General features: G+C 23.2%; 5 protein-coding genes across 5 annotated transcripts; 1 reads left to right on the top strand and 4 right to left on the bottom strand.

Moving 5' to 3' along the window:
• Positions 1 to 221: 221 nt before the first annotated feature.
• PCHAS_0909200 (RNA transcription, translation and transport factor protein, putative) lies at positions 222 to 1,055 on the bottom strand (the record flags this gene model as incomplete). The annotated part of the gene is made up of 1 exon (XM_737236.2): positions 222 to 1,055. One exon carries the CDS (start codon positions 1,053 to 1,055, stop codon positions 222 to 224), a length of 834 nt encoding a protein of 277 aa, XP_742329.2.
• Positions 1,056 to 2,323: 1,268 nt separating this feature from the next.
• PCHAS_0909100 (nucleic acid binding protein, putative) lies at positions 2,324 to 2,899 on the bottom strand (the record flags this gene model as incomplete). Its single annotated transcript, XM_016798064.1, has 1 exon — positions 2,324 to 2,899. The coding sequence occupies one exon, from the start codon at positions 2,897 to 2,899 to the stop codon at positions 2,324 to 2,326; it is 576 nt and encodes a 191-aa protein (XP_016655322.1).
• Positions 2,900 to 4,189: 1,290 nt separating this feature from the next.
• Positions 4,190 to 6,822, top strand: PCHAS_0909000 (conserved Plasmodium protein, unknown function; the record flags this gene model as incomplete). The annotated part of the gene is made up of 2 exons (XM_016798063.1): positions 4,190 to 6,618; positions 6,711 to 6,822. 2 exons carry the CDS (start codon positions 4,190 to 4,192, stop codon positions 6,820 to 6,822), a joined length of 2,541 nt encoding a protein of 846 aa, XP_016655321.1.
• Positions 6,823 to 7,217: 395 nt separating this feature from the next.
• Positions 7,218 to 8,285, bottom strand: PCHAS_0908900 (ubiquinone biosynthesis protein COQ4, putative; the record flags this gene model as incomplete). Its single annotated transcript, XM_016798062.1, has 1 exon — positions 7,218 to 8,285. One exon carries the CDS (start codon positions 8,283 to 8,285, stop codon positions 7,218 to 7,220), a length of 1,068 nt encoding a protein of 355 aa, XP_016655320.1.
• Positions 8,286 to 9,362: 1,077 nt separating this feature from the next.
• PCHAS_0908800 (conserved Plasmodium protein, unknown function) lies at positions 9,363 to 16,349 on the bottom strand (the record flags this gene model as incomplete). The annotated part of the gene is made up of 1 exon (XM_016798061.1): positions 9,363 to 16,349. The coding sequence occupies one exon, from the start codon at positions 16,347 to 16,349 to the stop codon at positions 9,363 to 9,365; it is 6,987 nt and encodes a 2,328-aa protein (XP_016655319.1).
• Positions 16,350 to 16,521: the final 172 nt, after the last annotated feature.

Here is a 16,521-nt window from a genome sequence, read left to right as displayed (position 1 = left end):
TTTAAAAAAACGAAAAATACGCTTTAAAAAATTTAGTTATGAAATATGCTGGCATGGTTAGAGAATATGCATTGGTATATAAATCGAGATAAAGCTGTGTGTGTGTGTGGGGGGAACTACTCCGACTTGAATATGCACAAGCATAAGCTCGAATATGCATTGACCATGTTTCGATTTTCGTATTCTAGACATGGCTAGTTCTATAATTTAATTACTGAAGCTTATCTTCCAACTCTTCCCTGTTTTATATCTATTATAGGGTTATAGGTCAGCATTTGTGTTTCATTAAGAATATTTTTGATATGTACCTTTCGATCTCTTAATTTTTCATTAAATATATATCTTAGAATATAAACAAAATCAGCCATATCTTTGTTATTAACATTAATGTTAAAATTGAATAGATTTTCATAATTTTCATTTTGAATTTTTTCTTTCGTTTTTAATTTTTCCTTTAATAAGTGTAGAGCAGAAACAACATTAGATATTTCGTTATTTTTAATAATCTCTTCCTTTTTTAATAATGGTATATCATACTTTTTAAATATGTCATTAATTGTATCGATCAATGTTATTAGTTTGTCTTTATTTTTTTCACATTCTTCTTTTTCACAATTGTTCATATAATTTAATTCAAAAAAATTAGTCACAGTTTGATCACAAATATTTCCTTCTATACATTTAGTCTGCTCATCGTTCGACTGAGTATCTTGACATTCATCATTTTCGGCATCGTCGTCAAAGCATATCAAATCTTTATATTCATCAAGTAATGCTAACGTAGTTAAATTATTTAAAATGTATTTTTTTATTTCTATTTCATTAATATTTGTTTTGTTAATATTTGCTACATTTATATTTAATTTTTTTAAATATTTTAAGATATGTTCAATATAATTTTTTTCTTTTGTGTAATTAAGTTTTTCTCTTTCTTTTGGCTTATATAATCTAATTTTTTCTTCTTCGATTTTTAAAATCATACGATAAAAATCGTCTTTTTCGATATCATACGATTCATATCCAAGTAACACGAGCTTTCTTTTCAATGAACTCATTTTATTTAAAACAAAAAGTCTATGAAATGTTAAACAGAGCTAACACGTAAACGGATAAACTGGTTAAGACTGATAGTCAAAGAAGCTCTTTATTTAACGAATATGCTTTTAATGTATTTTTATATGGATTGAAATAGTTATAAGTATACAACTTGCATTCGGACTAAGGCATAGTACATACGGAAAATATGTACAATCGAGTTGTAGAAAAATATATTGGCGAGTTATATATACACAATGGTTATATATGTATGCATATATCCCTTTGCTTATATATAATCCTTCGAGTTTATTTCCACTAAAAAAATATTTTTTATTATAGCAGTATTAAGATATGCATTTTTTCTCTTAAGTAGCTCAAAATATAATATCTATAATGGTGAATTTTCTTTATTCTCGATAAAGTTGTGTATACTTTTTTAAAAACATAAATTTTTTCAAAAAAAAAAAAAAAAAAATAAAGTGGTAAATGGCGTATCGCTAGCTATAAAATTTTAAAATTATTATATGAAATAAATTCATAGAATTTTAAGAGAATAATATGACACCCCTATGTATAGGTATTAACATGCAATATGCATATAATATATTATATATTATATATACAATAGCTTTGTGATGATATATTTTGCATAAATGAAAGTATATCTCCGTAAATGGTTAATACTTAATTATGAAATAAATAAAAATTTGAATTATAAAAGAAATTCTGCAAGAACTGCCAGCTGTAACAACAGCATTATAAATATAAGAAATATTTATGTGTTTAAATAAGGCAATTATAAGTTTGTGGATAAAAATAAAAATTTATTAAAATGGTGTGTTATTTTTTTTTATGAAAATAATATAATATTTTATGAATATTTTAATTAAAAAAAACATAAACATAAAATAATTTATATTTGGTGAACACAAAATGAGGCAATAAGATAGGTAGAGAAATTAAAAGAAAGGGGTAGAATAAAACAGTGTATCAAAAAAAGTATATATAAATATATAGGCAATGTAGTAAGGGAAACAATAAAAAAATTAGTTTATAAATATCGCCATGATAATATATATAAATAAGAGAACGACTACAAAAATGTGTACTCCCTATTTTATATGCCTATAAGGTTAAAACATATAATGGGCATAATGAACGAAAATTCTATATAATTTACAAAAATGTTGTTGCATATAATTACTATCATTTGAAATCAATCAAAAGGTAAAAAAAGCGAAAAAAAAAAATAATGAAAAAAAGATGGTGTATTATTTTTACTTATTTAATAGAAAAACGAGTTAAAGAACGGGTTGTCATTATTTTGTGTGTTGCCATTTTCTTCTTCGTCAGCTTGTACTTTTTCTTCTTCTTTTGTATTTTTTTTATCTTCTAAATATTTTAAATAATTATGAAATACTAACAAATGATGGTGACATAAATAATTGAATGAATTCAATTTATTAATAGAACTTATGGATATGCTTAAATCCTCATTTATACTAATAGTGTTGCAAACTCCAAATATTTGTATTATATCATTTATTTTTATGTCATGTTTTTTTTCACTTGCGGAATTAAAAGAATAAGTTAAAAGATATTTTGCTTTTATATATCCTGTAGTATCATCAATTGTGTATATTATAAATTCTTTTTTTTCTTCAATACCTAATACAAATCCAACTATTTTAATAAGGTTTAATTTTTTATTCCAAATGGCTAGCTTATTTCTATCTCTTTTATAGGCTCTTATTAGCATACTAATATTTGTATGCATAAAATTGGACTCATTATTTTCTTCTTTTAGTTCATCATTGAAATAGCCACTTTCAATATTTAAGTTTGTGAATGTGCCAGACATTTTTTTTATACCTTTATGGATATATTACTTATGCTTTATATAATTTTTAAGTGTGTGTGTATATATGTATAAATATGCGAATATATTTGTATCCTTAATCGAACATATATCACCTTCAGTCCAATGGAATATTCATTCCATATATTTGTTTCGAGTAATCTTTTCAGCTACAATAGTATATCTATATCTATACTGATTTTCTTGGTTTATCTTTGAAAATGTTTAAAAAAAAATTTTTAGCTTTTAAAAAATTGGAAAATAGTTATGTGCTGAATTATATTAAAACTACAATCATTTTTATTTATTGGCGTAAAGATCAAAATGATGGATGCACATTCATACAAGATATATATATTCCGCATATACTAATAATAAACATCCAATTCTTAAATAATTTTTTTTATATAAATATTATACTATCATGTTACATAATTAAATTCTCTTTTGAAATCCCATAAAAAAAATAAATCCCTTAATAAACAATTTTTTATACGCTAAAACGGTGAATTTTTTAATATATGGCGTTGCACAAGAATTTTAATGCATACATAAATATATTAATACAAAAACAAATGGAATAAATGATAAATAAAAAATATATATGTAATCCACAAATTGGGAAACTCCTTATAGATATATATTTTTTAATATAAATTATATAGTTCATTGCAATCATAGAATATGCAAGGATTATATAGCTTTTATTTGTTTTAAATTTATTTGTTGTTATTTTATTATTCTTACACATACTTTGTTTTATTTAAAATTTGTTTTTTTTTGATTTGCTATCCTTTATATGCTCAATTTTTGAAATAAATAAAAAAGCGAAAAATATATTTTAGAGGATGTTATTTAAAAAGATAGGGAGTCCCATTTTTAGGTTCCCACATATATATCACATTTGATAAAAAGAGTATGACAAATCATTAGAACATTCATACTATGATAGTTTGATATATGTTACTTATTTTTTTGTGTATTCCTTTTTTATATATAATAAAGTTAAATCGAAAACATGTAGAACAACCAGCACATGCTTATGCATGATCTATCTATCCAGTACACACTATTGTAATTTATAATAAGAAGCAAACATAGAAATATAATTCAGAACTGTAAAATACAATGTAGTAACATAATATGCTTATAGAGATGGTCAACAAAACAAAACACACACACATGTATATATCCAGTGCACCTATTGATGGCTATTTAAAAATATAAAACTATCTTAAAGATATATAATACATATTATTTATATTTTTTCACTTTCATTTGAATTTATATAATATGCTAAGTAGAAGAATATGGAATCTAGGGAATGATAAATTAAAGAGATTCGTTCAAAATGGTCAGAGAATTGAAAATACAATTTTTGGAATACGATGGTGTAACTTTAGTGAACTGATTGGAAAGTATAATAAACGAGATAAAAAAAAATTTATTATATCATTAAATAAAAAAAAAAATTCGAATAATTTTGTAGGGAAAAAATATCAAGAACATAATATAAAAAAAAGGAATCAAAGTTTTGAAAAAAATATATATTTAAATAAAATAAATTTTAAGGATAAAGAAAAAGTAAAATCTTATGATAAGACAGAAATTATTGAAACAAATAATATAAAAAATGATTATATAAAAGAAATATTAAATAAAAATAATATATTCTATATATATACATATCAATACTTATTAATTGAATTTTTAAAGTATAATAATATCTTTGTTGATATATTATACCCCGATTCAATGCTATCCTATATTCTATATTCTTTTTATAAAATATGTGTTGATAAATCTGCTACACCAAATTCGATCGACCTAAATATGAGTGCAAGTGTTAAAGGGAAAGTTGATATCATAGACAAAGAGCAAAGTAATAATAAATCGTCAAGCAATGTAGAGACTAAAAACAGTTGTTTAAATGAAAATATGGATAACAAAATCAAACACATTAGTAAAGTTGATAACAGATGGGACAAAATAGATAAGGAGAACAGAGTTCTTTTGGTTGGCTGTTCAGAAGATAAAATATCTGAAATGTATGAAACAATAATGAATTTAAAAAATGTAAATATATTAACATACATAATTTCAAATGAAGAAAGTATTAATAATATGTCAAATAATATTTTTTTATATAATATGTTTTTAATTAATTTAGAAAATTTTAAAGATGATTATGATTTTAGCATATTAATAGATTATGTTAATTTTATAGTTATAGATGATATATATGAAATTTATAAAAATAAAAAATCAAATTTATTAAAAAATATTTTAAAAATTTCCAAAAAAAACCATGATAATAACAATTATTTTAAAAGCTTTCAAATCCTGTTGTTAAACAAAGCCCATGATGAATGGATAATAAAAGAAATAAAGCAATATTTAAAAAGTATAAAATATGTAATAAATTATCAAACTCAATCATCGATTGAATATTCATTTAATAATAATATAAGCCACGATCAAACAAGTTGCAAAAAACAAGACATACCAATTAATGAAATAAATAAATTCCATTATTTTGATTTAAGTAATTATAAAAAAAATAATTGCACACACATTAGTGTAAATATACCTTTTAATGATGACAAAAAATTTTTAGTTTTATTTTATTTGTTAAATATAAATAAAGACAAAAAAATTGTAATATATTACAACAAAAACGACATATATTCATTTTATAGTTATATTAATTCTTATATGCCTTGTATATTTATATCCAATACATATAAAAATAGTTTTAAAAATAATATTATTATCAATTTTAATAAAAATAATAATTATATTTTAATTACTGATGATAAAAACATTAAAAAAATTAATCAGATTAATGCTAATCTGTTTATACATTATAACTTCCCCGAAAATGTTAGTTCCTATACAGGCTTATTACTGGACGGGGTTGTAAAAAAAGAAAATGCAGACGGCGCAACTAACGGCAAAGCAACTAACGGCGAAGCAACTAGACACGGAACTATCCATAGTAGTGATACTGGCGAACTGTGTAGAAACAAACATATTTATGAAAATCATGACAAAAGAAATGACCACTGCACCATTTTAGAAAAAGGTACATCATCTTTTGCCACTGAAAAGGTATACTCCATTTTATTTTATAACAAAAAAAAAGCTTATAAAGAATATAAAATATTAGATAATGTTTTTAATTTTATAAATTATGAATTACCACCTATGAGAGATATAAAAAATAATTTCTTAAATTTTTTGATTCATGAGATTGCTAGTGCTAATATAGAAAATGATAAGCATTTAGAGGAAGCAAAACATATTTATGAAAAATATGGACATAATTTTATATCAGCTTCGTTACATTATATTATGGAAAAAAAATTATATAAAAAAAGTTTTAGAAATAAAGAATATACAAATATAACATTTATTGTTGAAAGAAATATCCTTTTAAATACAAAAAATAAAGTAATCGACTTTTTAAATCGTTTATTAAATTTTAATAAAAATATTGGTGATATTAAATTTTTTATTCAAAATTATTTGTATAGTAAGAGGGGATATATTATGTCCCTTCCTGAGAGCATATATAATATAATACATAAAAATAAAAACGACATTAAAAATATAGACAAGTATAATAATATACACATGTATATTTTATATAATAATTATCAAAAGCATTTGAGAACTGGATCTTTAGTAAGAGGAAAATATCAATCGAAAAAATCAATCAGGTAATACATTTTAAAATAGTTCCCTTTTCTGTATGCCCTTATTTTTTATTTCACTTTATATTTGCACACATTTTAATTTGCTTAATTTTTAGGCGACTAAAAAAACGAATGAATATAAAACAGGAGCAAGCTGAAATTAACAAAATGAAAAACAAACTATCTTCAACAATTAAGTTGAATAAAAGAAATGTTAATCCTTCTTAAGTTTGACAACACATTTGAGAATTAATTATTAAACAGTCTTACATTTTTAAGTTATAAAAAAAGATGATAATATTTTTTCAAATTTTTTTGTGTTTGCATTTTAATTAATGTCTTTATTTACAAATAAAATATTATAATTAAAACAAAACATAAAACTATTATGCATGTGTGTATGCACACAATGCGTATACGAAATTAGAGAGGGACCCCCTGGTATTTATGAAATAACAGGATAACCCCAAAATTAAATATATTTATATAATTTCCCTTAAGGGAATAAAAACAAAAAAATATATAAATGACTTTCCAAGATTCCCAGCCAATTCTATGCATTACGAATTTCAATTTTTTGGATTATTTCCAAAGATTCTTAACCTTTTCTGCCTTTTGTGGGCTTAGTTAATACCTGACATTAAATTCAAGTGATCAGGAAGGGGAATGATGTTGTATGTTTTTCTGAATAGGTCAATATCTTTGTCTAGCCAATTTTCAATATGAATCGAATGAAGAGGCTTTGTTGCTGCCATACCAGCCATATATGCCCAAGGATATAATTGTTTCAATAATGTTTGTCTTGGTTTATATTTAAAAAGAAAATAATTTTTTTCAGGGTTTTTTAAAAAAATATATTCATTATTTATATCATCAAAAATTATATCATTATTATCTTCATTATTATATCCATAAATAATAGTACCTCGAATATTGTTGGAATTATTTAAATTGTCAAAATAATATTTATATAATTTTTGAAAAAATATATTATTATCTATTTTATCAATATGAAAATATTCTGTTAAATTATATACATATTGTTTTAATGATAACTCATCTATATAATTATAATCATCTTTATATGTATAATCAAAATTTGGATTAAGAAAATTTGGAGGTATTTTATCTTTAAATATATATTGAAATCGATATAGAGGTGTCATAAATGGTGCTACTAAAATAGCTAGTAATGTTATAGGTAATTTGGTATGTATTAATTCAATCATTTTTAATGCAGCCTCCGATTCAATTGATATATTTAAATTATAAACAACATGACCTATATCATGTATTTGTCTATATCTTGTTAATATATATGAATAATTAATATCATCAAAAAAATGTGCTGCTTCTCTATCATGAGCATGAAGCTTATATGCTTCTAAAAATTCCATATATTTATATCCCAATGTATTTTTAGGCAATTTTTTTAATTCATTAAATTGGATATCTTGTCTTATTAGTAATGGTTTATTTTTTAATATAACTTTTCCTTCATCATCATTTTTCATATATTCATAAATATTTTTAACTGCATAAAAAGATGATATATCTGCTGCATGTGCTAATAAATGTGTCCTATTGGGCGCTTTATAAATTCCTGATATGGTTTTTAAAAATATTTCAAGCTTCCCCAATTTATTTAGATCTATCCAATTTGATTGAAATATTTTTGCAAAGTTATTCATTTTACTCTTTGAATAAATGACATAAAACTAGAACGATTTTTTATACAAAAAGAAACAAAAATATAGTATGCATATTTGCATATTTGATAAAATAAGCAAAAGGAATGTGGGGGATGCAATACAATTTTGTTGTGAGCTTTGTAAGGGAAGAGGCAAACATATGTACACAAATGTATGTGATGAATATATCCTCCAAAGGCGCTAGATATAATCATACCATGCGTGTATAAATACATGCATATGCTAGCACATTTATGGAAGCAAATTATTTTACATACAATTTTTATCCAGTAAAAGAGCCGAGTAAATAGTATTTCCGGCGTTCATACATATGGGTAGTCCCTTTGTGTACTGCTTTTATTTTTAAATTAAATTTGTAGCATTTTCCCAAAATACCCCACCAAAAAAAGTCCGTTATAAATATTATTAACTATTTTAATATACTTAAATATGATAATAATTAATTTTAAATAAAAATAAAGTTTAATTATATATCTATGATTTTTTTTGCTTTTTTTTTTCACTACAGTGCTATATATACATATATATAGCTAAAAAAAAAAAAAAAAACAAAAAATACAAAACGAACAACCGCATACATGTACTAAGTATAACTGCTGGATTTTGTAGATTTACATCATAAGGTATATTCGAATAAATTTAACAAAAAATAAAAGTAAAAAAAATAAACACAATCACCATATTCAGAACGAGAAAATACTGCATAAGAATACACAAAGCGTAATTATATTAAATTGAAAAAAAGAAAATATATAAATATTCTATGCACATAATACAAGAGAGAAAGCAAAAAAAATCATATTATAATAAATGTTGTGCATGCGAAAATGGAAAAATATAATGTACGAATTAAAAATGTCGGAAGAAAAAGTAAACATAAAAAAAAAAGGAAAATGTGCATATAACTTCAATTGTAGATAATTGCTTTCTCTCTCTAAAATTAAGAAGTCTTATAGAAAAATGATATTGGGTATTTGGTTCCCCTTCAAAATAGCTTTAATTTTAACAATTTTCAATGTTATAATTTATTTATCGCCTTTCTTTTAAAAGTCTAGTTTAGAGAATAGTGGATATGAAATCAAGCTCCTTATGTAAGGTGTCTTGAGTTTCTGTATTTTCAAATATGTTTTCAATAGCTTTTTTTATGCTTATAAGCGTAATTATAGTTTTTTTTTTCAAAAGTTTGTTGATATATCTTGTCGATCTTTTAGTATCATTATTATTGTAATGTTTCTTATTATTTAATTTTCTACATTTCCTTTTATTTTGTTCATTTTCAAAAAAATAGAATTTCCTTTTATTATTTACTGCATCTTTACCAATATAATTGTATATTTTAGTTTGAGGTTTACTTATTGCAGCATTCTTTTCAACATCCTTTTCAACAGTATTTTTATTATTATGGGCAGTTTTTTTTATCACTTTAAGATTTGAAAGGGAATTTTTTATAAAAAAATACTTATTATTATTAGTAGTAGCAGTAGTAGTAGGATTATTTTTATTTTCGTTCTTTAAATCGGCTACATTATTATAATCTCTTTTGTTTTTATCGTTTAAATTTATATCTCGTTCATTCATTGGGTTATTATTCGAAGTGTTCGACATCTTATCACTATATATGTTATCCTTTGTATTATCGCAATAGTTATTATTCTTAAGTTTATTTTTTTTTCCTGTATTATTTATATCATAAAAAGACGATTTCTCTTCGCTATCTCCATTATTTGAAACGGTGTCTTTAGAGCATATATCAATTACAGTGCTAATTTTTTTTGCATTTAAGTTAACTAATTTTGTATTTTTATTGAATTTATTTTTGAAACCTTCATTATTATGAGAAATCATAATAGCATCGCTAGTTGAATTTTCATATTTTTTATTTTTGTCATGCTTAAACGTGTCAACTGATTTGTCCTTTTTATGATCAATTTCATTCCAGTTTTTTTTTTCAAAATCAAAATAATAATTATTTTCTTTGTTAATAATTTTATTGTTGGAAAAGGTGTTCATTTCGTCATTTATCAAATTAATGTCATTAGAATTATATTTTATATTATCCAATTCATATACATTACAAAAATTTAATAATACATGAAAAAATATTTCCCAAAAATGTGCATATTTTTTTTTACTTAATAATAATTTTACATAAAAACTTTTTATTTTTTTTTCAGCTTTTTCTACAAAATAGTTATCTCCAGTTTTTTTAATTTGATTAAAATAGTTACTAATTTTTTTATTTATTTTTTTATCTATTGGGAATATTCGAAAATAATCCATAAAATAAATATCATCTAAATTTTCACCATTACTTTGATCTGATTTTTTTAAATCGTTGTCTTTATAATTTTGATTTTTATATTTCTCATTTTCACAATTTATTTTTTTATTAGCAATATTTTCATCCTCATTTGGACTTCTTTTTCTTTTAATAGCACTACTAGGAATATCATTTTTTTCTCGAAGTATTGTTCCTGTAGTATCCTGTCTAAAACTATTATTCAATAATGAAATAGATTTATTTTTATCGTTTAGTTGATCATTTTCTCTATACAATTTTTCTTTTATTTTTATAAAATTTTCTAATTCTTTATATCTGCTTTTACTAACTTTTGTCGCATGATCATTATTTCTATTAATGTTGGCTTTGAGAAAATGGGAATTATGTGTCATATAGGTTATGTCAAAATTGTTAACAGATATGGTTGTTTTGTCTTCTATTCTACTTTCATACTTATATTTTGTATTCCCTATATGTTTATAAAATAATAAACAGCTAGCTACTTGTGCTATTCCTATCAAATCGATGTGATAAGTAAATATTGAATCGGTTAAAAAATTATAACAATCACAATATTTATCACCATAAAACATATATTTTTTAAAATTTTTCATATCAATGCCTCGTCCAATATCTACCAAAAACAAATTTACAGGAAAATTCTTTTTTAAAAACGATTTATCACTATCTTTATTTAATTCGGAATTTAAAAAATAATCAATTACTTTTCCTGCACTTATTTGCGAAACTTCGGTAGATTTTGTTTTTTTCTTTTTATTTTTTCCTTCATTAGTGGACCTATTTTTAGAATCAGATTTGCTTGAATGAGTTGTTTCTTTTTTAGATGCAGTTTTATTTCTCGTAGAATTCGTCTCCTTAGATTTGCTATCACTTGAGTCATTTGCTTCTTTGTCTTTTCCTTCACCTTTTTGATTATCATCCTTTGATACTAATATGTTGTCAATTTTAATGTCCCCATGCACAACATCTAATATGTGTAATTGCAACACAGCGACTACCATTTGATATACAATAAATAGAATAAATTCTTCATTTATAGCATTATAATTTTTTTTTATAAAATAATTTATAATATCATTTACTGTTTTCACATTTTTGAACGTATTCATAAGTAAAAGAGAATTTCCAACTTCAATATCATTATTTTCATTATTATTCGTTTTATAATAAGATTGTAAAAGTTTTGCAGATTTACTATTCCCTTTTTGAATATCAATTACTTTGTAGTGCAGTTCATCAGGAAATATATATCTACTTTCATGTTCTTTAAGAATTTCATAAAAAATATGTTTATTGCCATCGTTATTATTGTATCGACTTAAAGTATTTCGCTTTTCATATTTTGTTAATTTATTAGACCGCCTTGTTTTTAATATATACGAAAAATATATTTCTTTTTTTGCTAGATATAATTTTTTTTGAATTTTACAAGCCATTAATTTTCCATTTACTAAGCATTTATATATACAACCATTTATACCTTTACCATGCTTTGTTAAAATAGTTAGCACCCGTTTTTCATTTTTTATACTTAATAAATGTATTTTTGTATTTTTTTTTAAAGCCCCTTGAACTTCAAAATTAGTAAAAATGGTATTACTACTATGATCGCCATTACTATTGTATTTATATATTTGTGTATGATTTGTATCATTAATATTTGATTGAACTTGTGTAAAATAATTATATCTTTCCTTTTCAACAATATTATATGGATTAATTAAATTAATAGCTCCTACAACAAAATGATCAAATAAATATATAACAATCAATTTTACACTAGTTTGTACCTCTATTTTTTCATTATCTTCTGCCTTTTCATTATCATCTACTTTTTCATTTATATATGCTTCACATGTATCTAAAAATGGTTTTTCGCGTTCTTTACTTTCTCTATATAGTTTTCTATTTTTTTCATTTATTATATCATAGTCATCTTGTAATTGTATATATTCTGTTTTTCGTCTTTTCATATCATCATCAGCATCAAAATTTTTAATATTATTTTTATTAGCAATTAAAGAATTGTTTACTATTATTGGTAGGTTTTTAAGTTTATTAATATTTCCATCATCTGATATAGAAACATTAGTTTCTTCTATTTCATAAAAATTTTGTTCCTTCTTTTTAATGCTTCTTGTATCTACTAATAAAATATCATTTTCGCTATCACTAAATGACAAATCAAATATTAAGTTTTTGCTATCTCTTTTTTTAAAGGAATTTTTATTTTTTTCATCCCCATCAACATTTTCTTTCGTGATTTGTTCAATGTCTTTTGCTTCGCCTTTCTCATCATTATCTTCATCTAAATTTGTACTGCCTACAACATTTTTACTACTGCTTTCTATATCATTATTATCATGGCTAAAAATACTGTCCGATTCCATTACATTTTTTATTTTATCATCTTTATTATTTTCTTCATCATTTATATCATTGTCTTTATTGCTAATTTCGATTTTGTTTTGAGCAATATTTTCATTTCCATTTTCATTGTCATATATTTTTTCTTTTTCTTTTAATTCCTGATCGTTTTCATTTGATTCTTTTACTTCGATTGTTTTTTTCGCGTGCTTATCTGTTTCTTTAATATCCTTCTCTTTTTTATCATGTACTTTTATTGGAGATTTGTCGATTTTTGAAATTCTATTAGAGTTAATTAGCTTTGGTTCTTTTGAAGTATCAGAAATATAATAGACATATTTGGGGTTGTTCATTAATCTTTTGCTTCTTCTATAGCTTGTTTCATTTTCCTTTTGATTTTCTAATTCAAATGATTTTCTTTCTCTCTTTCGCGGCGATCTAGATTCTTTTTTTTTACCTTTCTTTTTGCGCTTTCGTTTTTTTTTGGTTGATCTTTTATTTCCAATAACAAAATCTTCATCATCTGTTGAATCATCAGAACTACTGGATCCACTAATGTAATATAGGCTTTTCTTTGAAGTAGCTTTAAAATGTTTTCCTTTATTATTTGCATTTACAATATGGTCACTGCTTTCCTTTTGTATTTTTTTTTCAGTCTCTTTTTTGCAATAATCATCATTTATAATAATTTCATTGTTATTGAAACAGGATGTATTTACTTGTGTCTTTGTCGGACCTTCTTTCATAATATCATCAATTATAATCACATCATTTGCATCGTCGTCGTTTGTTATCTCATCTTTTATTGTATCACATTTTGTAGGAGCATCAATTGGAAGATCTTCATTTTCCATCTCATCCTTCACAATGCCGTCTTTTCCCATTTCATCCTTCGCAATGTCTTCTTTTATTGCTTGGTCTTCCAACTCATTTTCGTTTTCCTCATTATGGCTCTCATTTATTACAACATTATCAATTTGCTCTTTTAGTTGGTTTTCGTCTAATTTATCATCAGATTGGACTATATCATTTGGAATAGAAATGTCTATGCTTTCTTTTTCATTTAAAACTATTTCGAAATCGTTTAAATCGGTATTAACAGGACCATCAACTGGTTTTTGTAATTTTTGTCCATATTCATTATTATTATTTTTTTGATTTTCATCTGCACAAGCATCGGCTTTATCTTGATCTTCTTCATAGAATATGTTACCTATAAGATGTTCATTTTGCTTAAAAATATTTTCAAATATCGATTTAAAAACAGTATTTGCTACTTTTGGGCTACGGATATTTTTCTTGTTAGAAAATATATTACTTTTCTTTTTGTTTGCAGCGCCTTTATTGCTTGCTGAATCATTTTTGTTTTTGCTCTTATTTTCAGTTTTGTTTTTTGTACTTTTATTTTTCTTTTTCTTTCCTTTGTGTATAGCATTTACATTTAAAAAAATATTTTGTAACGAATTATCAATTGATCCATAATTTTTTTTGGTGTAATACATATTATATAATAATGAATATCTTTTTATAATTTCAAACTTATTTGGATATATCGATCCATTTATTTGATTTTTTGTCTTTGCGTCTAATTTGTCGATCTCTGTAGTAATTTTATTTTCTTCTTGTTCATTTTTTTTGGTCATATATTTTTTCTTCTCTTTTTCTTTTTTTCTAAGCTGTTCTTCATTATTATATTTCAGTTGTATAATAGATCCATGTGAATGAAAGTTTAAGAATTTATTTAATTGATATCCCTCTATTTTGTCTTTTCTTTTATCATAATTATTTATATCAAAATATGTAAGACTTAATGTTTTTTTAATTTTTTTACTTTCAGAACTTTTGAGTTTAGTCTTGATAATTTCCAATTTGTTCATGTCCTTATTTTCGGTTACCCCCTTTTTTACTACCTCGTCTTCATTATTATTTCCACTATCGTTACTGCTAACATTGGTGATAATATTATCGCTACTAGTTCGATTCTTTATGATTGAATTACATAGTTTTGCTCTGATATATGATTTCTTTTGCTTATTAACATGAACCATAACATTTCTGTAATTTTTCTTCAATTTTTTCATTATATATGGTACATTTTCTCTTTTTTTTTTAAAAAACATTATATAGATATTCAAAAAATAATGACACATATATTCTGGCAAATTAAAATATAAATACGTAATAATCATTTTTATAGATTTATATAGAATATAGAGAGATAGCTGATAGACAAAATTAATATTCTCATTTAAATGATATAAGCATTTTTTTGAAAAATATAAAAATAAAATTAATTCGTATATATATGAAAACTTTCTATTTGACATATTAATATTTTTAAAACCACTACTAACTTCTGTAAATATTTTATACTTCTTAATATATTCATTTAAATTATTTGCATATGCATTAAAAACATATTTATTAATATCATTATTCATTTGAGTATTTGAAAAATAATGTGAACATAATTTACCTATTATATAATTTTCAATATAATTTTTTGTCCATTTATATATTTTTAATTTTCCCCTTACATTTTTATGATTATTATATATTTCACTGTAGCAACTTATTATTGTGCGTTTTATAATATATTCTCCATATGAGCACATGTAGGAAAATAACTCGTTACAAAAAAACTCACTATCTTTGATATAATTGTTCATTCTGTTTAAATTATTATTTATTGAATGTGTATCCTTTTTTTCAACTAATGAATCGTTCCCATTTGTATTATTCTCTTGAATTGTGATTGTGTCATTATGTTGTTTTCCACTGTCTTCTGAAAATTCCTTACTATTTTTAGCTCCATTTTTATAAATCTTTAAATATACAAAAATAAGCAAGTTCAATGGATTTAGTGAAACATATAAATATTTGCTTAATAATTTCATAAAATGGGGGTTAACATTTTCGAATGATAGCGTATGTTTTTTTATATAATACAATAAATATTTGATGCCATCATATTTATACAACACTCTAGAATACGAATTGTTCACAATTTGTTCAATGTCATTTTTAGATAATTTACTTATAGCATAACAATTATTTATGTCATCATTTGAAGAATCGTTTTTATATTCTATAATAAAGGAATGGAATTTATAACCGAAGTTGCTGACATAAAAATCTAGATAATCCAATAATATTTTAGAAGAGTCCGAATCATTTATATTGGCTTTTAATTTTTTTAAAAGATTGTCATGCTTTCTTATGTTTACTAGGATAGATATAAAATCTTCAAAATTTTTGTAAAGAATACTGCTCTTCTTTTCTTCGGTATTGATATTTTCATTATGTCTTTTTACAATATATATTTTCTTGATGTGATTTTTTATATAAATATTTTTTATATCGTCGTTGAACATTATTTATAAGAAAAATATGCATGAGTATAAAAAGAATAACAAATAAATGGAATAGTGTAAGAAATCGAACACAAAATAAAAGTAAACGAAAATCTAATGAAAGTATAAAAATTCAAATAAGTAAAACGAACACTGTATACAAAATTTTTAAATTATGCAATTGTTATAGAAA

Source organism: Plasmodium chabaudi (genome assembly GCF_900002335.3).
Source record: "Plasmodium chabaudi chabaudi strain AS genome assembly, chromosome: 9".
NCBI classification, from domain to species: Eukaryota; Apicomplexa; class Aconoidasida; order Haemosporida; family Plasmodiidae; genus Plasmodium; species Plasmodium chabaudi.
Note: the sequence above shows the minus strand (reverse complement) of the source record. Positions and strands in the feature narration are given on the sequence as shown.